This window comes from Oncorhynchus masou, chromosome 4 (genome assembly GCF_036934945.1).
Source record: "Oncorhynchus masou masou isolate Uvic2021 chromosome 4, UVic_Omas_1.1, whole genome shotgun sequence".
In the NCBI taxonomy this organism is placed as follows: Eukaryota; Metazoa; Chordata; class Actinopteri; order Salmoniformes; family Salmonidae; genus Oncorhynchus; species Oncorhynchus masou.
Genome location: NC_088215.1, coordinates 3,973,699 through 3,997,599, shown reverse-complemented (window position 1 = coordinate 3,997,599; position 23,901 = coordinate 3,973,699). Strand labels below are relative to the sequence as shown.

Genomic DNA, 23,901 nt, shown 5'->3' with positions numbered 1-23,901 from the left:
TAACCAAAAACAAGCTACAAATGGACAGTACCAAAATAAACTGACTCTGGAAATGACAAAGCGCCTTGTAACCTAGCTGGAAATGGGACAAACATACCCCTTCTGTGGTAACAGACTGGGACGATTTGTAACCAAATCTAATTCCCAGGAACGGGGTTCACATGAGCCACAGAGACTGTGTGGGATAATAATATGACCGTGTCCAACCCTGCTTGTTCCCTCGACTCCACTACCAACTACCAATCTCCAACAGGGCCCTTAACCTGTATCACTAGACACTTCATTGTGAGCTACCGGTAAGAATCAGCAATGAATCCCAATAATGAGCCACATATGGGAGGGGTATTCCTTTGTGGACAAACCTCTCAACGTAGTACTGTTACCCTGGGGAGTTTGATATACCCCTTGAACATCGGCTCCAACACTCGTCGGATGTGGCAGGGCTTGCAAACTATTACAGACAACAAAGGGAAGCACAGCCGATAGCTGTCCAGTGACACGAGCCTGCCAGACCAGCTAAATTACTTCTATGCTCGCTTCGAGGAAAGCATGCATGACAGCATCAGCTGTTCCGGACGACTTTGTGATCATGCTCTCCGCAGCCGATGTGAGTAAGACCTTTAAACAGGTTAACATTCACAAGGCCACAGTGCCAAACGGATTACCAGGACGTGTACTCCAAGCATGCACTGACTAACTGGCAAGGGTCTTCACTGACATTTTCATCCCCTGTCTGAGTCTGTAATACCAAGATGTTTCAAGCAGACCACCATAGTCCCTGTGCCCAAGAACACTAAGATAACCTGCATAAATGACTACCGACCCATAGCACTCATGTCTGTATCCATGGAGGGCCTTGAAAGGCTGGTCGTGGCTCACATCAACACCATTATTCCAGAAACCCTAGACCAACTCCAATTTGCATACCGCCCCAACAGATCCACAGATGATGCAATCTATTGCACTCCACACTGCCCTTTCCCACCTGGACAAAAGGGACACCCATGTGAGAATGCTATTCATCGACTACAGCTCAGCATTCAACACCATAGTACCCTCAAAGCTCATCACTAAGCTAAGGACCCTGGGACTAAACACTGAGCACGCCCCCATTCTCATTGAAGGGGTTGTAGTTGAGCAGTTGAAAGCTTCAAGTTCCTTGGTCTCCACATCCTTGGTGTCCACATTATAGGCTTAGTTAACTGGTGAACTATTGAAATCATGGAAACAATGACGACTCTAATTCTAGATTTGGAAGAGAACGTGCAGCACCTTGAATATATTGTTGTCTTTACTACCAATTAACAAACCAGGGTGGAGACATCCAAGAGAGGGAAATCAGGAAGGGAAATGACAGCAAGTAGTGCAGACGAAAGGGATAACAAGTTGGTGAAGCAACAGATGTGCTGGAATGAGAACAATATAGATGGAATGAGAACAATGTAGATGCTACTTTCAGAACACAAACTCTCACATCTTTCACAGCACAGAGCGAGGGAGTCCAGGGGATGACTGGAGGAGCAATGGAGGAAGCCTTGTGGGATTCTCTTGGCGTGAGTACAGTTGTTGAGACTGAGTGGACAATGGTGAAGAACCGTGGATTGAAAAGGGCTAAAGTCGGTAATGAACAGAAGTTTAGTGTCGGAGTGGGAATCATCAGCAAGGATGTTTTTGTGGGTGACCTGTTAACGGTCTCAAAGATGTTGAAGGACAAATTGGGTAACGTGGAATCGGTTCGAGTGACCAGGAGTGGGATGATACTGATTGTGTGTCAACAGCGCAAAAGGAGAAAGCTGTGTGTGGTTTAGGTTAAACATTTCAGGTAGACGCACGTTGATTTAAAATGAATGCTAGACGGAAGGTTTTACTGTGGTTTGGTGAAGTGGTTCTCCCATCTTATGTAAAACCTGGGTAAGTGAGATATACAGAAGCCGCTTCAGTTTGGACATATGGCAAGAGTTTGTCGAAGGAATAAATATGTCGTAGTCACATGAAGCATGTTGTAATTGTGATGGGAATCACGTTCCCGAGTTCCCGGAGTGCCCTGTATGGATGAAGGATGTCACAGTAGCTAGGATGATCAGGCCCATCCAGCAGGTGTCCTATATGGAGGCAGTGAAAATAGCTGAAGGAGTAGAGAGGAGAAGGTAGTTCATGTCCCACAGTCTGCAGTGAAGCCATGCCGGAGAAGGATCCCAACACACTAGTAGTGAACAAGGTGGACTTTGTTGTGTTTATAGAGCAAGTGATAAATTGCATTCAGAAATTATTAGTAACCTTCGTCCAAAACTAACAGTTTCCGCATTAGCTTGGAGGAGTTTCTACAACAAAATTACGTTTGCATTGCTATTACTGCCGCATTAATAATAAACATCTAAAGAAGCTAGACATCATTGTCAAGGCAGCAAATAGATTTCTGGATCTCAAGGGCTTCAGACAAAATGTTACAGGAAGTACTGAATGAAGACGTTCCACCCCTCCCAGGTTCCTGAACCTGTGTCGGGATCTGAATTAGTACCCGTTTTGTTTGAAATTCAGGGTAGTGGAGTTGATTTGGTTTGTGTTTATTTCACGTAATTAGTATGATTTGTTAATCCCAATTTTTTGGCATTTTGGATATTTTTTACAACCCCGTACAGTAGGTGGCAGCAATACACCTGATGAGTGTAGTCTGACTATAAACCTCTGAGAAGACATGGTAGGAACCAAAGTGTTGGTCAGTTTTTCCAGTTGACCCTAGTTAGATGTTACATTACATGTTGTTTTCTTACTCATGTAGCCGACTAGCTAGCCAACAAATTCATACCTTGCTTAACCCTCTCTGATAAGATACCGCTGCACAAACATGCTTATCTAGGCCTACACCAGCACTGGTACCAAGCAGTATTAGCTAGCTACGTTTGCACTGACTCTTAATACATTTAGCAAGCTAGCCATTCTGCTAACTAGCAATTAGCAATAGCAACTAACATTATTTGAGCAACACCTTGCTAAGAAAATACAATATTTCGCCTTTAATGTAATGGCATGAAAAAATTGCCAGAATATTATACAATGACTTAACAGCTGTAACAATTTGACCCTCACAGGAAATCTACACTGGCAATTATAGAAAGACCAATTTACTATATAACCATTGATTATTGAAGAATATAACTTATAAACGCCTCAAATGTTTCAACTGTATTACCCCACCAGAAACCAAAACATAAGCACGCATAACGCCACTGTTTGTAAACTAATACTATATGGCTGAGGAGTTGGGTCAATCCAGGAGTTCTGACCTCACAATGACGGTAAAGCACCCATGCAAACTGGCTAACGTTGGATAGCTTGCCAGACACAAATCAGAGAAAGCCTCACTCTTACCATTTTACTTGCCCTAGCAGAGCTGGTTAGGCTGTTTTCATGTTATCCAGAGAGTTGGTGACAAACTGCTGCTGGCAACAAATTAATTTGAGCGTTTTTGCAGAAATGTTTACTGACACCGGCCATATTAAAATGGTGTTGAGCGTTATTAAATTCATCAGTTATTCTGCACTCTGAAAACATACACATACAAACAACAACTTCAACAATAATTTTGCACGCCCAATTTTTCAGTTTTTGATTTGTTAAAAAAGATTGAAATATCCAATAAATGTCATTCCACTTCATGATTGTGTCCCACTTGTGGTTGATTCTTCACAAAAAAATACAGTTTTATATCTTTATGTTTGAAGCCTGAAATGTGGCAAAAGGTCGCAAAGTTCAAGGGGGCCGAATACTTTCGCAAGGCACTGTACATCACACCTGCCCAGACCCACTAGAACACACCTCCATCCCATTAACTACATCACACTTGCCCAGGCCCACTAGAACACTCCTCCATCGCCCGCATCAGCACCATTTTATTTCTCTCCATCGCCCACTCATTTTCAACTTTTTGATAATAAAGCATTTTACCTTTCTATTGCGTTAACAACAGAGGATTGGTTGAGATTAAAAGTCATTTTACATTGTATTACTGTTCTTCTGGCAGCCAACTTTCTAACTCCTCCCGTAACTTTATGATGTCATAACATTTCCAGAAGCATTTTTGAGACATTGTTAGTTTTACACTTAAGACATGACTCTGCCGTTGTGCTGTAGAATTTGTGAATTTTGTATCTTGTATAATAAGGGACTATCATTTGTCCCAACATCACAGGCCACAGACTTTGATGCAGTTAAAGACTTACAAAAGTGTTTCCTCAGTTTGAGATTGAATTAGTTTTTTTTACACCTGCCAATGTAAATCCATTGAACGAGACAAGTTACCAGACAGGACATATTGCTGATGCTCTTCCTATTGATAACCTGAATGACAATTATCTTGTGGGCGGTGGTGGTGATGACGTCCAATTCTATGACGTCGTCCATCGGGATTCCCCAAGAAAGAAGACGCTCTGGATTGATCACTGGAGTCAGATGTGAAGGAGGAGGTTGATCATCAGGAGTCAGATGTGAAGGAGGAGGTTGATCATCAGGAGTCAGATGTGAAGGAGGAGGTTGATCATCAGGAGTCAGATGTGAAGGAGGAAGTTGATCATCAGGAGTCAGATGTGAAGGAGGAGGTTGATCATCAGGAGTCAGATGTGAAGGAGGAGGTTGATCATCAGTGAACCTCTAGGATTGTGGCTGGGCTGGCGTTTACACTTCCAGCTTGGTCATATATTTTGATACATTGAATGTTGATATTGTGAAACTATGTTATATATCTGTACCTCCTGTTTCATGAAGTGATGTCACTGAGTACTGCACTGAGTATTATATTTAATTAAACCAATTTAAAAATAATCTTTGTCTGCAGTCAGCAGACCGTGACGTGCGTCTTTCAGGCGACGCTGCCAGCGTGACGTATAATCTAGTGGACGGTTCTTCAGAAACAGCTCGTCAACCACCTCGGTAGATTGCTAGCCAACATCGCCGAAATATTCAAGCTATTTATACGCTTTCGGTGTATATTAGCTACTGTTTTTTAGGCACACTTCTGTCGTATCTACTTGTTAACCTATTTAATTTAATATTACGTTATTTTGTATTAGTCAGATATAGTAGCTGGCTGGTTAAGTTAGCACTAGCCTAGTCGCTATTGATAGCTAGCTAACATCCCCGACCATGAGCTCCCTAAACTACTCCCCTCCTGTTAAGGAAGAGGGGAAATGCTGGGCGGAGAAAGAGGGTATTTGGCTGAACATTGTCGTGAAAGAGGAGGAGGAAGAGGAGGGTGAGGCTGTTACAGTAGAAGAAGAAGAGAAAGACGTTTCAGTGAAAGAAGAGGAAGATGCTGTTTTTGGAGTGAAGAAGGAAGGGGAGATTACTGTCACATTGAAAGATGAAGAGGTTGAGATAGGAGATCTGATTCACACCAGTAAGTACCGCCTTAAATTGGTTTTTAACTTTGGATATTCGGAGATGGCTCGTCAATACCTCTTCAACGGAGGGCCCTGGGATGATTACATATATGTCTAGAATCAGACGATGTAGAGAGCAAGCTACCCCTTGTTTTCTCCGTTCCGTTTCCAAAAAAGTGGCTTAACATATATATTTGAGAAGGGTCTATCTGTTGACAGCAGACTGGGGGGCACGGCATGTAGTGATTTTCGTGTAGTGATGTTTTACTACACACCGAGCCCCCCAATAGTGCCATGTGAGAGTTGGGTTGACAACACCAACGATTATGGATATACTGACAAGATGTCTCTCCTCCCTAACAAGGGGAGTCGTTGTCCACAAAGCGGCACTGCGGGTTGTCTAGCTCCCGCTTATCCATTCTTTGGATTGGTGGATACATCTTATTATTGTAAACTATTGTTTATATTCTATGAGGGTTGTCGACGTCCACCGCCTGTATTCAATGGAGAGAGATGCTAAGCTACTAGCATGAATATGCATAGCGATCTGGAGACAACTCCTGTAGTGTTTTTATCAAAGTTGTCGGTATGTCACGTAACAACTTAATCATTACGAAACTTCTGTTAGATCAAGTAAACCCCACGTAGCAAATAAGCCATTAATTTGGTTGTTGATCAAATTCAAAATTTTCCACGTTGGGTTGATAATTGTTTGCACTTGGATACAACTTACTGGCATGTCCTAGAAAGCTACAGTTGTTAAATTCCTGGATTTTAAATGAGTATTTTCCATAATAATGGTAATTTGTGTCTTCCTATCCACATGTGGGATCCCTCTCCTTTGTTGTCCTCTCCACACCAATAACAGACTACTACTGTGATACTGCCTGGATTCGAACCAGGGACTGTAGTGACACCGCTTGCACTGAGATGCAGTGGCTTAGACCGCTGTGTCCGTGTGTGTGCGTTAACTATTTAACAGTACAAGAATGCTTCAAAGGCAGCAAAACATTTTATATCGGTTTCGTTTTTTGGTCATGGAAAATATTGGCCAAAAATGTAATATCGGTGCATCCCATTATTCTAAAATTGATGAGGGAAAAAAGTACAATATAATCAATCTACACACAATACCCCATAATGCCAAAGCAAAAACAGGTTTTAGATTTTTTGCAAATGTATTAAAACTATTCCCCATGATAACTAGTCTTAATGTAAGATGTACAATCCCAGGATAACTAGTCTCAGAGTAATGTAAGTCTCAGATAGTTTTAACCCATTACAGTCTAAGCCCTGTCTGAGGGGGAGGTTCTTCTAAGCTATATGGAATTGTTTAAACAACATGAAGGGCTTCCCCTGTATTGTACTGTTTTAAGGTTATACCAAGGATCATTTTGCTATTTGATTTTGAACTGTAAGACCCATGGAATTATTAACAAAAAAAGATTTGTCCATACTTCTATAACTCAGTAAAAGGCACCTGACAACCCGCTTGGAGTTTGCCAAAAAGGCACCTAAAGGACTCTGACCACGAGAAACAAGATTCTCTGGTCTGATGAAACCAAGATTGAACTCTTTGGCCTGAATGCCTTTTGGCAACCTCCAAGCTGGCTATCATGTGCCTTTTACTGTGGAGTGGATTCCGCCTGCCCACTCTTCCATAAAGACCTGATCGGTGGAGTGCTGCAGAGATGGTTGTCCTTCCGGAAGGTTCTCCCATCTCCACAGAGGAAATCTGTAGCTCTGTCAGTGACCATCGGGTTCTTGTTCCCTTCCCCGATGAAGGCCCTTCTCCACCGATTGCTCAGTTCTGCTGGACGGCCAGCTCTTGGAAGAGTTTTGGTGGCTCCAAACATCTTCCATTTAAGAATGATGGAGGCCACTGTGTTCTTAGGGACCTTCAATGCTGCAGATTTGTTTTTGTTTTTTCGTAACCCTTCCCCAGATCTGTGCCTCGACACAATCTTGTCTCAGAGCTCTAAGGACAATTCCTTCGACCTCATTGCTTGGTTTTTCCTCTGACACCTGTGGGACCTTATATAGACACGTGTGTGCCTTTCCAAATCATGTCCAGTCAATTGACTTTTCCACAGGTGGACTCCAAACAAGTTGTAGATACATCTCACGGATGATGAATGAAACAAGATGCACCTGAAAGCAATTTTGTGTCTCATAGCAAAGGGTCTGAATACTTATGTAAATATGGTATTTCTTTTTTTAACCTATTTTCACTTTGTCATTATGGTCTATTGATGACACCCCTCTGACACAAGATAGCCATCAGAAAAAAACCTCTTCCTTAGCCTACTCCTCCCGCTGCTGCTTGCCTTTGTAAATTTTGATGTTATGCCTCTAAAGTTTCTGGTAATAAACTACACCAGCAGTCGTTATGCTCCCATAGTTTCTGGTAATAGGCTACACCAGCAGTCGTTATGTTCCCATAGTTTCTGGTAATAGGCTACACCAGCAGTCGTTATGCTCCCATAGTTTCTGGTAATAGGCTACACCAGCAGTCGTTATGCTCCCATAGTTTCTGGTAATAGGCTAGACCAGCAGTCGTTATGCTCCTATAGTTTCTGGTAATAGGCTAGACCAGCAGTCGTTATGCTCCTATAGTTTCTGGTAATAGGCTAGACCAGCAGTCGTTATGCTCCTATAGTTTCTGGTAATAGACTACACCAGCAGTCAGCAACCTGACAGCTGACACCTACAGCTGTAGGCTATTTGTGAAAGGGATAAGAAGTAATCAGGTATTTTGAGATTTCCAATGGATCAGCGTATTACGTTTTTCCCTTTCGTGCCGAGTGGTTATCGAAAGTGCGAGAGCTGGAAATATTATTAAAATACTTTGAGGAACTATTCTCATTTGCAATTGATTGTGATTAGACTTTGTTTACTTGCTGTTTGAGGTGAATAAAACATTACTTTGAGAAGCTCCAGAACTCATTAGTGGTGGTGTGTTAAGACAATCAGAAATACTATCAGACATCCCCAAATGGGCACATTTATAGGCCTACATTTGCGTGCAGGCCAGGTAGACTAGTCCTACTACTATATGTGTAATTGGGTGTGCGTCCTTACTCAACACTGACAGGAGTGTTTCAAACAAAACACAATTAATAAATTGACGCATCTTGCGGTGTCAGGTCTGGGTGGTCTGCCAGGGGCCGTTTCATTTAGTATCCGTTTGGGTCGGCATGGGGAATGATTTTATTTTCCCATAGTATGTTTTACCGAAGTTGACCGACTGAAAGGGAGTGTAACTTTATGACTGGATTCGGGCTGAACTTTGAACATTGAGATATTGAAGACATGATAGGTCAGATGCAGAGTATATAAAGGAGTGAGATCTGTAGAAAGACAGAGTGGCTGTGGAATGTGCTGGGTGGACGGGAGGAGATCACAGGATTGGTTTAGGGGAAGAGGATGGACATCTGTGGATTAGGCGAAGGAGGGTTTGAGGTCTGGTCAGATCCCCTGAAGGGAGTAATAGGGGTTTAGTATCCTGTTACCCTCTTCCTGTCGACCCAGAAGATGTAATGATTGGAGAGAAGGAGGAGTGTCCAAAGTGGGGTATATATACTTGTGATGGTGAGAACATGTTTTTGTCTGAATTACAGCTGTAACGACCCTTTGGGAAGAATTAAACTTGGTTAATCTTCTCTAGTGAGCGTGAGTCATTTACTCTGAACGATTAGAACCCAAAACTATAATTTTGTTCCCTGAAGGAGGGAAACGAGGTGCAACACCTGTTTGGCCCTGCCCCTTCCTGGGTCGGTGAAGAGCCGTATTACATTTAAGGAATAAACCCGAGCGAGGCGTGAATTTAATAGTATGTTGTACCAATTTCCCTCCTTCAGTGAACAGTAGTTATAGTCATAATGTTATGCTTGTCATATGATGAACTTCAACTTAAATACGGATCTTGCTGTTGGACAGTTTTTTTTTTTTTTGTATTCTGAAATGCACTTAAACTATGTATCATTTAGTGACTCCTTATGTTATGCTGGGAAAACAGTTTGTGGGCACATAAATACTAAATAATTTCAGTGTTTGCCAAATCCAATGTTTTTTAACAGGGTCAATCCAAGATGGCGTAGCAGTAAGACGTGTTTGTTGTTGTAAATATTGTTTTTTTGTCATTTCTTGTATATATTGCAAAATATTTAAATCTCCATGTTTAAATTAAATATACCTTCCGGCAACCCGCCTCACCCAATGTGATACGGATCTGCAATTTTCCGACCTCATAGCTAGAACCTCCAACAGAAGCTAGCCATCAGAAGCTAACCAGCTAATTAGCTACTAGCTATGTAGTCATTGTTAGCCACTGCTAGCGGCCTTTACATTTTTAGCTCAGACACCAGCCTCTTTTAGCCTGGATAATACCTGCCAGTCTGCACAGCGCGATATGACCCTATGATCACTTGGCTACATAGCTGATGCCTGCTGGACTGTTCATTAATCACGGTACTCCATTTAGTTTATTTTGTTTACCTGTCGGCCCCAGCCTCAAACTCAGGCCCCGTGTGTAGTTAACTGACCCTCTCTGCCCATTCATTGCCATTTTACCTGTTGTTGTCTTAGCTAGCACTCCCAATCAACACCTATGATTGCTTTATGCCTCTCTATTGTCAATATGCCTTGTATACTGTTGTTTAGGGTAGTTATCATTGTTTTATTTTACTGCGGAGCCCCTAGTTCACTCATCATGCCTCAGAGAACTCTTTTGTACCGCCTCCCACACACGCGGTGACCTCACCTAGCATAACTAGTGGCTCCAGAGATGCAACCTCTCTTATCGTCACTCAATGCCTAGGTTTACCTCCACTGTACCCGCAACCTACCATACCCCTGTCTGTACATTATGCCTTGAATTTATCCTAACACGCCCAGAAATCTGCTCCTTTTATTCTCTGTTCCCAACGCACTAGACAACCAGTTCTGATAGCCTTTAGCCGTTCTCTCATCCTACTCCTCTGTTCTTCTGGTGACGTAGAGGTTAACCCAGGCCCTAAGTGTCCCCAGGCTCTCTCCTTTGTTGACTTCTGTAACCGTAAAAGCCTTGGTTTCATGCATGTTAACATCAGAAGCAGCTGCCCACTGCACTGAGGCTAGGAAACACTGTCACCACTGATAACTCCATGATAATGGAGAATTTCAATAAGCATTTCTATATGGCTGGCCATGCTTTCCTCCTGGCTACCCCAACCCCGGGCAACAGCTCCCCACCCCTGCAGTTACTTGCCCAAACCTCCCCAGCTTCTCCTTCACCCAAATCCAGATAGCTAATGTTCTGAAAGAGTTGCAAAACCTGGACCCGTACAAATCAGCTGGGCTAGACAATCTGGACCCTCTCTTTCTAAAATGATCTGCTGCCATTGTGGCAACCCCTATTACTAGTCTGTTCAACCTCTTTCTTATCGTCAGAGATTCCTAAAGATTGGAACACTTCAGAGGTCATGACCCTCTTCAAAGGGGGTGACACTCTAGACCCAAACTGTTGCACCTATATCCATCCTGCCCTGCCTTTCTAAAGTCTTCAAAAGCCAAGTTAACAAACAGATCACTGACCATTTTGAATCCCACCGTACCTTCTCCGCTGTACAATCCTGTTTCCGAGCTGGTCACGGGTGCACCTCAGCCACACTCAAGATCATAAATGATATCATAACCGCCATCGATAAGAGACAATACTGTGTCGCTGTCTTCATCGACCTGGCCAAGGCTTTCGACTCTGTCAATCACCGTATTCTTATCGGCAGACTCAACAGTCTTGGTTTCTCAAATGACTACATTAGTTCAACAACTGCAGAGTTTTTGCCCCTGTTTTATAAGATAGTACTCACTGTATTTACTGGTCTTAATCAGATCAATGTCCCTGTTTTATAAGATAGTACTCACTGTATTTACTGGTGTTAATCAGTTCTCCAGTCTTCTCTTCTTCGTCCTCCTCTAATGTGACAGTAATCTCCCGCTCTTCATCCTTCATTAAAAAAAACATCATCTTCTTTCTCTGTCACAGTAACCTCCTTCTCTCCAAAACCTGCATCCTCCTCTTTCTCTTCCTCCTCTTCTTTTACTGTAAAATCCTCTTTCACTCTGAACGCGTCTTTCAATGAAACGTCTTCCTCCTCCTCTTTGACAGTAACAGCCCCACCCTCTACTTGTTCTTGTATTGGAACAGCCTCCTCTTTGACGAGAGCTTCCTTCTCCATGCAGCAGACCTCCTCTTCTTTATCGGGAGGAGAGTAGCTTAGTGTACTCATGGTCGGGGATAACAGCTAGTTAGCATTAGTGACTAGACTAGTGCTAATTTAACCAGCCAGCTAATTGACTTATAACGTAAATATTAAATGAAATGAGGTAGCTAGTTGTTTACACATAAGTATGTTTAAATCATAGTGGCAAATAAACCAGTAAATTGTCTAAAGAGCTTGAATGTTCCGACTTTGTTGTCTAGCGAGCTACCGAGGTGGCTGCAGTTGTTGAAGAAGCGTTCCGTCCACTAGATTATACGTCACAGTAGAAACATCGCCTGAAAGACACATCTCGCCATCTGCTGTCTGGAGGGAGGAAACGCAGTTGAGGAGGGATTTTTTTTATTTCTTCATTGAATTATATTATAAATGTTTTTTTCCTCTCCATTAAATAAGAATATTATATCAACACGTACAAAGAGCAACAAGTTGTTTGATTAGTTCAGATTTTTTATGAGATTTTAAAACAAACTCTAAAATCAACTCCACATCTATATTTCTGATTCAGTCAGTCAAATAACTAGTTTTCAAAATAAGCACCTAGTTATTGATACCCTTGATAAAGATTAGCAAAAATTACTGTATGAAATAAATATCTAAACTTTACCCACTACCCAGGATATTTTAGCCCAAAACCTGGTTAACTCTCTGCTAGGAGGCTGAAACTTGGCCATAAGTGGATCTTCCAGAAAGACACATCAACACCCACAAAGAGATGGTTAATTGGGCATAAAAATCAACATTTTCAATGGCCATCTCAGTCGTCGGACTTGAACTCCCTTGAAATCCTGTGGTTTGAATTGAACAGGGCAGTCCATAAGCGCAGACTAAATAAATCAAAGACCTGGAGATATTCTGTATGGAGGAACGGTCTAAGATCCCACCCAATGTGTTCTCTAATCTCATAAAACATTTTAATGTCATTATCTTTTATTATCTTCAATTGTATCAGTATAAAATCATATAATTTCCCTTTTATTGTTGGTGTAACAATACATCATGTAGATGTATATAATGAACATACTAGGTCTATACTGCTCCTACGTGGTGTAACAATACATCATGTAGATGTACACAAAAGTTTGGGGTCACTTAGAAATGTCCTTGTTGTTGAAAGAAAATCACCTTTTTCATTGATCATTTATAAAAACCTGTTTTTGCTTTCATTATGGGGTATTGGGATGTCATTATTGGGTATTGTGTGTAGATTGATTGGGGGGTGAATTAATCCATTTTAGAATAAGGCTGTAACATAACAAAATGGTCTGAACTTCTGAATGCACTGAATATGTAGAGGCAGTACTTTGTGACATCACTTCATGAAACAAGAGGTACAAATATATAACATAGGTTCACAATATCAACATTCAATGTATCAAAATATATGACCCAGCTGGAAGTGGAAACGCCAGCCCAGCCACAATCCGAGAGGTTCACTGATGATCAACCTCGTCCTTCACATCTGACTCCTGATGATCAACCTCCTCCTTCACATCTGACTCCTGATGATCAACCTCCTCCTTCACATCTGACTCCTGATGATCAACCTCCTCCTTCACATCTGACTCCTGATGATCAACCTCCTCCTTCACATCTGACTCCTGATGATCAACCTCCTCCTTCACATCTGACTCCTGATGATCAACCTCCTCCTTCACATCTGACTCCAGTGATCGATCCAGAGCGTCTTCTTTCTTGGGGAATCCCGATGGATGACGTCATCGAATAGGACGTCATCACCACCACCGCCCACAAGATAATTTTCATTCAGGTTCTCAATAGGAAGAGCATCAGCAATATGTCCTGTCTGATAACTTGTCTCGTTCAATGGATTTAAATTGGCAGTCGATCTCAAACTGAGGAAACACTTTTGGAAGTCTTTAACTGCATCAAAGTAGTTGGTCTTCCTCCTCCTCCTGACTTTTGTTGACTCCACAATTTGGTGGGTAACTGTATGGCATGGCTGAACACTGGTCTCCGATTATTTAATATTGGGCTTTTGCTGTAAAGCTTTTTGAAATCTGACACAGCGGTTGCATTAATAACAAGTTTATCTTTAATTCTATGTAAAACATGTATCTTTCATCAACGTTTGAGTATTTCTGTTATTTGATGTGGCTCTCTGCAATTTCTCTGGATGTTTTGGAGGGATTTCTGAAGATTTTGGATATAAATATGAACTTGATCGAACAAAACATACATTGAGTCCTGGGAGTGTTATCTGATGAAGATCGTCAAAGGTTAGTGATTCATTTATCTATATTTCTGCTTTTTGTAACACCTCTCTTTGGTTGGAAAATGGCTGAATGCTTTCTGTGACTAGTTGCTGACCTAACATAATGATATGTTCTGCTTTCGCCGAAAAGCCTTTTTGAAATCGGACACTATGGTTGGATTAACGAGAAGTGTATCTTTAAAATGGTGTAAAATACTTGTATTTTTTGGTTGATTTCGGTTGTTTTGAATTTGGCGCTCTTCACTTTCACTGGCTGTTGGCAAGGTGGGACGCTATAGCGTCCCGAACGATCCCAAAGAGCTTAACCTTTCTAGGGCAGGGAACCCCTCGACAACATTCCGCTGAAAAGGCTGCTCGCGAAATTCAAAAATATTTTTTTGAAAGATGTAACTTTCATACATTAACAAGTCCAATACTTCAAATGAAAGATTCTTGTTAATCTACCCATCGTGCCCGATAAAATAATAATAATAATGCTTTACAGCGAAAGCACAACATATGATTATGTTAGGTGATAGCCAAGTCAAAAAAACACAGCCATTTTTCCAGCCATAGATAGGAGTCACAAAAAGCAGAAATAAAGATAAAATGAATAATTAACCTTTGATCTTCATCAGATGACACTCATAGGACTTCATGTTACACAATACATACAATACATGTATGTTTTGTTCGATAATGTGCATATTTGTTTTGATTCCAAAACATCTGGTGATTTTGCAGAAATACTCATAGTAAACATTGATTAAAGATGGACTTCTCCTTAATGCAACCGCTGTGTCAGATTCCAAAAAAACTTTACTGAAAAAGTATAATCTGAGAACAATGCTCAGAACCCAAAACAGCCAGAGGAATATCCGCCATTTTGGAGTCAACAGAAGTTAGAAATTACACCATAAATATTCCCTTACCTTTGATGATCTTCATCAGAAGGCACTCCCAGGAATCCCAGTTCATTCCATAAATGTCCATAAAGTCCATAATTTATGTCCAAATAGCCACTTGTTGTTAGCGTGTTCAACCCAGTAATCCATCTTCATGAGACGCAGACACTTCGCCCAGACAAAAACTCAAAGTTCCGTTAGTCCTTTAGAAACATGTCAAATGATGTATGGAATCAATCTTTAGGATGTTTTTAACATAAAACATCAATAATGTTCCAACCGGAGAATTCCTTTGTCTGAAGAAAAGCACTGGAACGAGAGGTAACTCTGTCGGGAGCGAGCGTCATGAAACCAAGGCACTCTGCCAGACCACTGACTTAGAGGTCTCATGAGCCCCTCCTTTATAGTAGAAGCCTCATTCAAGTTTCTAAAGACGGTTGACATCTAGTGGAAGCCGTAGGAAGTGCAACTTTATCCATATCTCTTAAGCCAAGCTTTAAAAAACTACAAACCTCAGATGTCCCACTTCCTGGTTGGATTTTTCTCAGGTTTTTGCCATACTCACAGATATCATTCAAACAGTTTTAGAAACTTCAGAGTGTTTTCTATCCAATACTAATAGTAACATACATATATTTGCATCTGGGACAGAGTTGGAGGCAGTTCACACTGAGCACGCTATTCATCCAAAAGTGAAAATGCTGCCCCCTATCCCAAAAAGGTTAACAAATCTCCAAACAAGCTTCAATGCCATACAACACTCCTCCCGTGGCCTCCAACTGCTAGTAAAACTCAAATCAAATCAAATTTATTTATATAGCCCTTCGTACATCAGCTGATATCTCAAAGTGCTGTACAGAAACCCAGCCTAAAACCCCAAACAGCAAGCAATGCAGGTGTAGAAGCACGGTGGTTAGGAAAAACTCCCTAGAAAGGCCAAAACCTAGGAAGAAACCTAGAGAGGAACCAGGCTATGTGGGGTGGCCAGTCCTCTTCTGGCTGTGCCGGGTAGAGACTATAACAGAACATGGCCAAGATGTTCAAATGTTAATAAATGACCAGCATGGTCGAATAATAATAAGGCAGAACAGTTGAAACTGGAGCAGCAGCACGGCCAGGTGGACTGTGGACAGCAAGGAGTCATCATGTCAGGTAGTCCTGGGGCATGGTCCTAGGGCTCAGGTCCTCCGAGAGAGAGAAAGAGAGAGAGAAGGAGAGAATTAGAGAACGCACACTTAGATTCACACAGGACACCGAATTGGACAGGAGAAGTACTCCAGATATAACAAACTGACCCCAGACCCCCGACACAAACTACTGCAGCATAAATACTGGAGGCTGAGACAGGAAGGGTCAGGAGACACTGTGGCCCCATCCGAGGACACCCCCGGACAGGGCCAAACAGGAAGGATATAACCCCACCCACTTTGCCAAAGCTTTGCCCACTTTGCCAAAGCACAGCCCCCACACCACTAGAGGGATATCTTCATATGTGGACAACTATAAATACCTCGGTGTCTTGCAAGACTGTAAACTCTCCTTCCAGACTAATATTAAGCATTTCCAATCCAAAATTAAATCTAGAATTGGCTTTCTATTTTACAACAAAGCCTCCTTCACTCACGTTGCTGAACATACCCTCGCAAAACTGACTATCCTACCGATCCTTGACTTCAGTGATGTCATTTTCAAAATAGCCTCCAACACTCTACACAGCAAACTGGAAGTAGTCTAAACACAGTGCCATCCGTTTTGTCACCAAAGCTTCATGTACCACTGCTCTCGTCGGCTGGCCCTCGCTACATATTTGTCTCCAAACCCACTGGCTCCATCTATAAGTCCTTGCTAGGCTGCCTTAACTCAGCTCACTGGTCACCATAGCAACACCCACCCATAGCACGTGCTCCAGGAAGTATATTTCACTGGTCACCCCCAAAGCCAACACTTACTTTGGCCGCCTTTCCTTCCAGTTTTCTGCTGCCAATGACTGGAACGAATTGCAAAAATCATTGAAGCTGGAGACTCTCCCTCACTAACTTTAAGCATCAGCTATCTGAGCAGCTTACCGATCGCTGCAGCTGTACACAGCCCATCTGTAAATAGCCCATCCAACACCCAGCAAAGATTATATTAAGCAGGACATTCAAATGAGCCTCACAATTATAATCCAAAGTAGTGTGAAATGTACTCATAAGCAACCTGGAAATGGAGGTTACTCCCCTGCGTTTTCCCCCATTCACATTCAGAATACATTGTGAAAAACTACAATCTTTGCTCACCATTGTTGCTCCTGGCAGATATACTATATCCATAACTATCGGATTCCTCATTAGCAGGGAGGTGTTTCTGCAATCACCTTGTGTGCTCATCGCCCTCGTCCTGCAATTTTATTAACCACATAAAGGGTCCTATATTGGAGACAAAAAGTTGTCTGGCACACTGCTTAGGATTTCAACAACATGAATAACTTATTTCTAGTCTACAATCATCAATGTTACTACTAATGGGAAAACAAGACAAAATGTGACTATTCTTGCTCATTTTAAGACAATTGTCAAATAATTTTAACATTCATTACAGACGTCAATTGTTGTACAACATCCTGACTACGCTGTTGGCATCACCTCTGACTTTGTTATTCACACAGGAGAGAGACGGGACTATTGTGGATCCTCTGGGGAGCCTCAACAACCTCATGATGCTGACAAGGTGGAGAAGAGTCTCTCCAGATCAGAACACCTCAAGAAACACCTGCAGAGACCCACAGGGAGGAGAATTCACTGCTGCTCTGACTGTGGGAAGAGATTCACCTCCTCATCAGGCATTAAAATTCATCAGAGAACACACACAGGAGAGAAATCTTATAGCTGTGGTCAATGTGGGAAGAGTTTTAGACAATCTGGAAGTCTGACAGTGCACCAGAGAATACACACAGGAGAGAAACCTTATAGTTGTGATCAATGTGGGAAGAGTTTTACTACATCTGGCTCTCTGACTCTTCACAAGAGAACACACACAGGAGAGAGACCTTATAGTTGTGATCAATGTGGGAAGAGTTTTACTACATCTGGCTCTCTGACTCTTCACAAGAGAACACACACAGGAGAGAGACCTTATAGTTGTGTTCAATGTGGGAAGAGTTTTACTACATCTGGCTATCTGACTCTACATCAGAGAATACACACAGGAGAGAAGCCGTATATATGTGATCAATGTGGGAAGAGTTTTGTTCGATCTGACCAGCTGACATTACACCAGAGAACACACACAGGAGAGAAACCTTATAGCTGTGGTCAATGTGGGAAGAGATTTGTTACATCTAGCTCTCTGGCATTACACCAGAGAACACACACAGGAGAGAAATCTTGTAGCTGTGATCAATGTGGGAAGAGTTTTGTTACATCGAGCTCTCTGACATTACACCAGAGAACACACACAGGAGAGAAATCTTATAGCTGTGATCAATGTGGGAAGAATTTTACTACATCTGGCTATCTGACTCTACATCAGAGAATACACACAGGAGAGAAACCCTATATCTGTGATCAATGTGGGAAGAGTTTTGTTACATCTAGCTGTCTGACATTACACCAGAGAACACACACAGGAGAGAAACCTTATAGCTGTGGTCAATGTGGGAAGGGCTTTAGTAATTCTGGTGATCTGACAGTGCACCAGAGAATACACACAGGAGAGAAACCTTATAGCTGTGATCAATGTGGGAAGAGATGTACTACATCTGGCTCTCTGACTCTACACAAGAGAACACACACAGGAGAGAAACCTTATAGCTGTGGTCAATGTGGGAAGAGTTTTGTTTCATCTAGCAAGCTGACTCAACATCAGAGAACACACACAGGAGAGAAACCTCATAGCTGTGATCAATGTGGGAAGAGTTTTGGTCAATCTGGCAGTCTGACTCTACACAAGAGAACACACACAGGAGAGAAATCTTATAACTGCCGTCAATGTGGGAAGCGTTTTGTTTCATCTACCAAGCTGACTCAACACCAGAGAACACACACATGAGAGAAATCGTATAGCTGTGATCAATGTGGGAAGAGTTTTGGTCAGTCTGACTGTACACAAGAGAACACACACAGTAGAGACACCTCTTTGCTGTGACCAGAGATAATCTGATAAAAGATCTCTGATCAAATATCAGAAAATACATACATGGAGTTGTTTCATGATATCAATGAATTAATGTCACAATGTAGAATGTTTTAACATTGCAGTAGGAGTATTTTAATGTCACAATGTAGAACCCAAAACGCCATTTCACAAGGAGAGTGAAATCCTGCTGGCCTTTGATGAGAACAGCCATGCCCTCGAGGACGTCCCCATGGGACTTGGGGCTCTGCTAGGGCTGTTTTTATTTTCCCTTAAATTTCTCAGAAATGTCAGAAAAACACTTATGTTCTTAAGTTACTGTGTTTTGGAGTGAAGTTACCAGGGCCGGTCATAAAGATGGCAAACGTCCTAACATAACTAAGTGAATATGATATACACACTAAAGCTGAAAAATCTGCATTTAGAAGTCTACAATATTGTTAGTTTACCTATGATTCATTTTTAATTTGTTTTTATTGTACATCATTATTTAAAAATGTTTAAATGTCATTAAAAGCACTATACAAAGTAAATGTATTATTTGTTATGGTCTGACATGTCTGCAGAAATGTTGCAATTTGGGGTTTTGTTTGGTCAATTGCTTTGTAAATATCAATTCACATTTGTGGTGCCACTAAATAAACTATTATTTAAGTCAATATTGTTATAATGGAGGGAGGGTGGACAGGGAGTTAAACATTTTTACCCCGAAAGGTTCTTTGAGGAACCATTTTAATGGGTTCCCGCACAGTTTCGATGTGAAGAACCCCTAAAGGATACACCATGAACCTTTTCTTTTTAGAGTCACCTTGTCCAAGAGACATTTACATAGTTATACACAGCCCAATTTGGGATGACTATATTGGGGCGAAATGACAGCCACAACAGACAGACCTGATATCGCCCATTCGACATCACGGGCTGAGTGGGTATGACCAAAGTTATTCTATTTAGCTACACTTTGTAGTACATTTTTACACGTTAATAAATGTTTCTGATGCCACATCCCGCGTTTTCAAAAGGGAGTCATTGGTTTTTAGGGGCAGTCGCTTTGTAGCTATTTGTCTGAAAGTATTTTCTCAGCTGCGATACCAACTCCAGTCAGCAGATGGCGATGTGCGTCTTTCAGGTGAATCTGCCACTGAGACGTATAATCTAGTGGACAAAACGCTTCTTCAACATCAACAGCAAGTCAGCCACCTTGCTTCACTCTAACTTTATGGAAAAATGTTTATTCAATAAATCTGGTAACGCCTCTCAAACAAGGAAGACCCCCCCCCCCCAGGCCTTAAGGGTAGTTGCATTTCAAATGTAGTACCCGGACAGAGAAAATCCAAGAAGCATATTATAGTTACATTGTTAGGGTAACTTGCCCTAAAGTGGACACACTCCCATCAGTTTGAGACAATTGCCCAGACTTTGTAGACGGTTTAATAATGCTTAAAACTCCATTATTATTATCCATTAAAGATACCAACTCAAAACTTATGTTTGTCTATATATGGGTTGTTTAAATTGTATCTAATTATATTCCCAGTATTACTTTATCAAATCTATAGTGTCATGTCTTTGGCTATACCGGATTAAGTGATATTAACTGCTATTCTATAAAATAATTTCTCCATAATTACTATTACCTGATTGAGCTAATCATGTAAATGTAATTAACTAGAGAATCGGGCACAACAAAATAATATTTATAGAGCTGTTATCTTCCGAATAAACTCTTAAAGACCTAGTAATATTTTACATCCATAGCAGTCCATATCAATCATCACCTCAATTCGGTCTCATAATCTGAAAGTTGTAAATTCTTGGTTATCTGCAAGAACCCTGGCTAACAAGTTGAATCAGCAATGCAAAATTGTGTTTAGTTAGGTATTTAGTAAATAAATAATTAATCACACAGAATTCACATACACACAATTTGTAATCAAGTTATGATTAATTAAGTCATAAAGGAAAACGTCCCTAGCGGGTGGAACAGATATGACAGCTGGTTACACAAAAAAAAGGGGATTGGGTTTGAGTGAAAGAGCGGGAAGACTGAGGAACAAAGGGAGAAGCGATGTCTCTATCGGGCCGTAGGCAGCTACTCTATCGTAAATACAGTATCTTATGCATTCTCAATTACCGCCCATTTGGAAAAGGAAAATGCAATAAATATTTACTCTGAGCTGCACTTTGATGGGTTGGTTGTAGATGGATGGCCGTGTTGCCCAACAGAGTCCTTTGAAGAGTGTCTCTGGTGGTGAACGGGAAACGTTGTAGTGTCGTCGTTGGATGGTAGACGGGATACTCTGTCTGTTCTCTCCTAGCCCACATTTTAGCTGCTGTTGCTAACTCAACGGCTAGCAGGTATCACTTCTGTAGTGAATAAGAGCTAAAAGTTCATACCATTCGCAACCAAAGCTCACGCTGAGTTTTGCTTCATTCTGTATTTATCTGAACCATTCTGACATCGGATCGTTATCCTAATGTACCCGGAATAGGAAGTTCTGTTGTCGTCAAGGCTTTATATAGGAAGGGAGAAGAGGGCGTGTTTGAAATGTTTTATAGCCCATTTCCCTTCACAGAGGCGGGCCACTGAGTGAGCAACCCTCACTTATGAAAACCCACATCTCATATTTTAGAAGCTAAAATCACATTTCATCACGTCACAAATAATTTCATATTCAAACATTTAAATTGAACAACAATTCCATGTGAATCCGATAACTCTGATGTGTAGACTTTCCACTGTAGAGTTTATGTCATCTTATCATTGATGAGAATGTCTCAGATGACAACCGAACTGACATCATATTCATTAAGTACCATTGCATGTGTTCAATTGTTTGGATTACCAGAATATAGTTCATTTCCCGCAACATTCTGACGTTCCCAGAATGTCTATGTTAACCAAGTTTTTTTTAAATGTAACCTCAGTAGGTTAGAGAGAGGAAAAAGGGGGGCAGAGGTATTTATGACTGTCATAAACCTAACCCCCAGGCCAACATCATGACACTAGTAATCATTATACACACAAACGATTCATCATATTTTTATAGAATCCATATAAAGCATAAGAAATTCTCAGCTACTCACGACAACCATTCCATTTGCTTTTTCAAGGACTCTCCGCAGCTACAAATCAGCTCTCGAAACATACTCCCAGCAGAACAAAAAATAAACTTTTGTTTCCCGGACAATGACCAATGGTTCACTAACTTCCCAGAGACCACGGCAAAATCAAGCCTCCCAGGAACTATAGATCTTCCGCTGCTTTCTAAAATATCATCCCGCTTATTATCCAAATTTCAATCATCTGATTAAGAATATTTCTAAATGTTACTCTCCAAACGTCAGATTAAGACTCCTTTCCACATTCACACAACGCTATTTCCAAACATACCTAGTCAATTAGTTGTTTTTCAACAATATTTTAATCCGCAGGAATATTTTCACATTTCTATGTCATGGATAATGTAACTCATACATTCACATCTTTCAATACTCCTAAAATGGGGTACAGGTTTAAAACAATTACAGGTACACCTTACTATCTTCTACTATATCATAAATGGTCTTAACTAGTAAACACAGATTCTCGTTTTCATCCAGTTCACACAGATAGCTGACTGGGTCCTGTTTACACCTCCACACAGCAATACACACTCAGAGCCTACAAGGCTTTTCTAAAAACTACACTTTACGTGTTTTGCTAGTCTTTCTTTTTTTTAAACTACATTTGAGATGTGGTATCCACTCAGCTCGCTGCCTCTCAGATCAAAGGTTGGACCATCTGCTCCGTTCCCAAAGTGTGGTCTCCCTGAGATCCCATGTTTGAGGGATCCCTCGTGCATGATTTACCCAGGTCGTCAGGAGCGGTCACCAAGTGAAGAATAACATCCCCATCGCCAAATGTGGTTAATTTCTTTAATATCAAATGAGGAAACAAACTTACCACACAAGTCAGATTTATTCTTCAACTAAATATTCATTCACTCATAAGGGAGCAGGTCAATACAACACACAATATAAAGTGAATCAATTGAGTCTCTATGATAATGATGGCTGGTCGACGAATCACCCCCAGATGATTAGTTGAGAGCCCCGACACAAAAGTACAAAGGTCTTTTACAGCCAAGATACACCCCTTCAACCTACATGACCAACAATAGATGTATGAAATGATACTGTCTGCTGAGAGTTATAAGTATCTGCTTTAAAAACAGTACTCTTTGTATAGAGACCTGAGGTCTGGACCTGAGGTCATCTCTCCCTGGTAACATACAGAAACATTAACTCATGCTCTGGAATGTGGTCTCTTTAGGTTTTATCACCCAAAAGACAATGTAAATCTCCTGTCAGTGTTTTCTCCCAGAGGCCCATCCTCAGTAGAACACACAGACACAATAGTTCCAAGAACCCTCTATTCCATTGCATAAAACAACCATTTGATACAATAAAAGTATAATAACATAATCTTGCAATTTTGCTCTCACAGTGTCCACTGAAAGTTGACTAGTAACAACAACTGGGACCTAAAAGACACCCACCATGTGACCCACTAAATCTGCCCAAGAAGAGGGAAACAAAAGAAAAACCCATGTCAACCTTAAAGACAGGAAGTAAACCAAATAGGTGGATCGACTAAAGGTGTTCACTCTCCACACAAGACAACTGGAGCACTGGGTCAGACTCTTAAATAGAACCTGGACCAGCTAAGGTGAAACACCTTCCCACTAACGAGATGGACAAGCCAGCACAGGTGTAACACATACTTTTTCAACTTGTAGAAAACAGCTGGCTACATTTTGTGGTTTAGGTTAAACATTTCAGGTAGACGCACGTTGATTAAAATGAATGATAGACAGAAGGTTTTACTGTGGTTTGGTGAAGTGGTTCTCCCATCGTATGTAAAACCTGGGTAAGTGAGAGAAACAGAAGCCGCTGTGCCCTGTACGGATGAAGGATGTCATAGTAGTCAGGATGATCAGGCCCATCCAGCAGGTGTCCTATGTGGAGGCAGTGAAAATAGCTGAAGGAGT

General features: G+C 41.3%; 1 protein-coding gene across 1 annotated transcript; it reads left to right on the top strand.

The window, feature by feature from the left end:
- Positions 1-4,915: 4,915 nt before the first annotated feature.
- LOC135521721 (zinc finger protein ZFP2-like) lies at positions 4,916-19,392 on the top strand. The gene is made up of 2 exons (XM_064947402.1): positions 4,916-5,392; positions 17,403-19,392. Exons 1-2 carry the CDS (start codon positions 5,140-5,142, stop codon positions 18,782-18,784), a joined length of 1,635 nt encoding a protein of 544 aa, XP_064803474.1. The 5' UTR covers positions 4,916-5,139; the 3' UTR covers positions 18,785-19,392.
- The last annotated feature ends 4,509 nt before the right edge of the window (positions 19,393-23,901 follow it).

What these genes read in the sequence shown, in the direction of transcription:
- LOC135521721 (XM_064947402.1), top strand. Translation starts at nt 5,140, where the DNA reads ATGAGCTCCCTAAACTACTCCCCTCCTGTTAAGGAAGAGGGGAAATGC. An exon ending in AGGAGATCTGATTCACACCA is followed by an intron (nt 5,393 to 17,402) that starts GTAAGTACCGCC and finishes TTATTCACACAG; the next exon opens with GAGAGAGACGGGACTATTGT.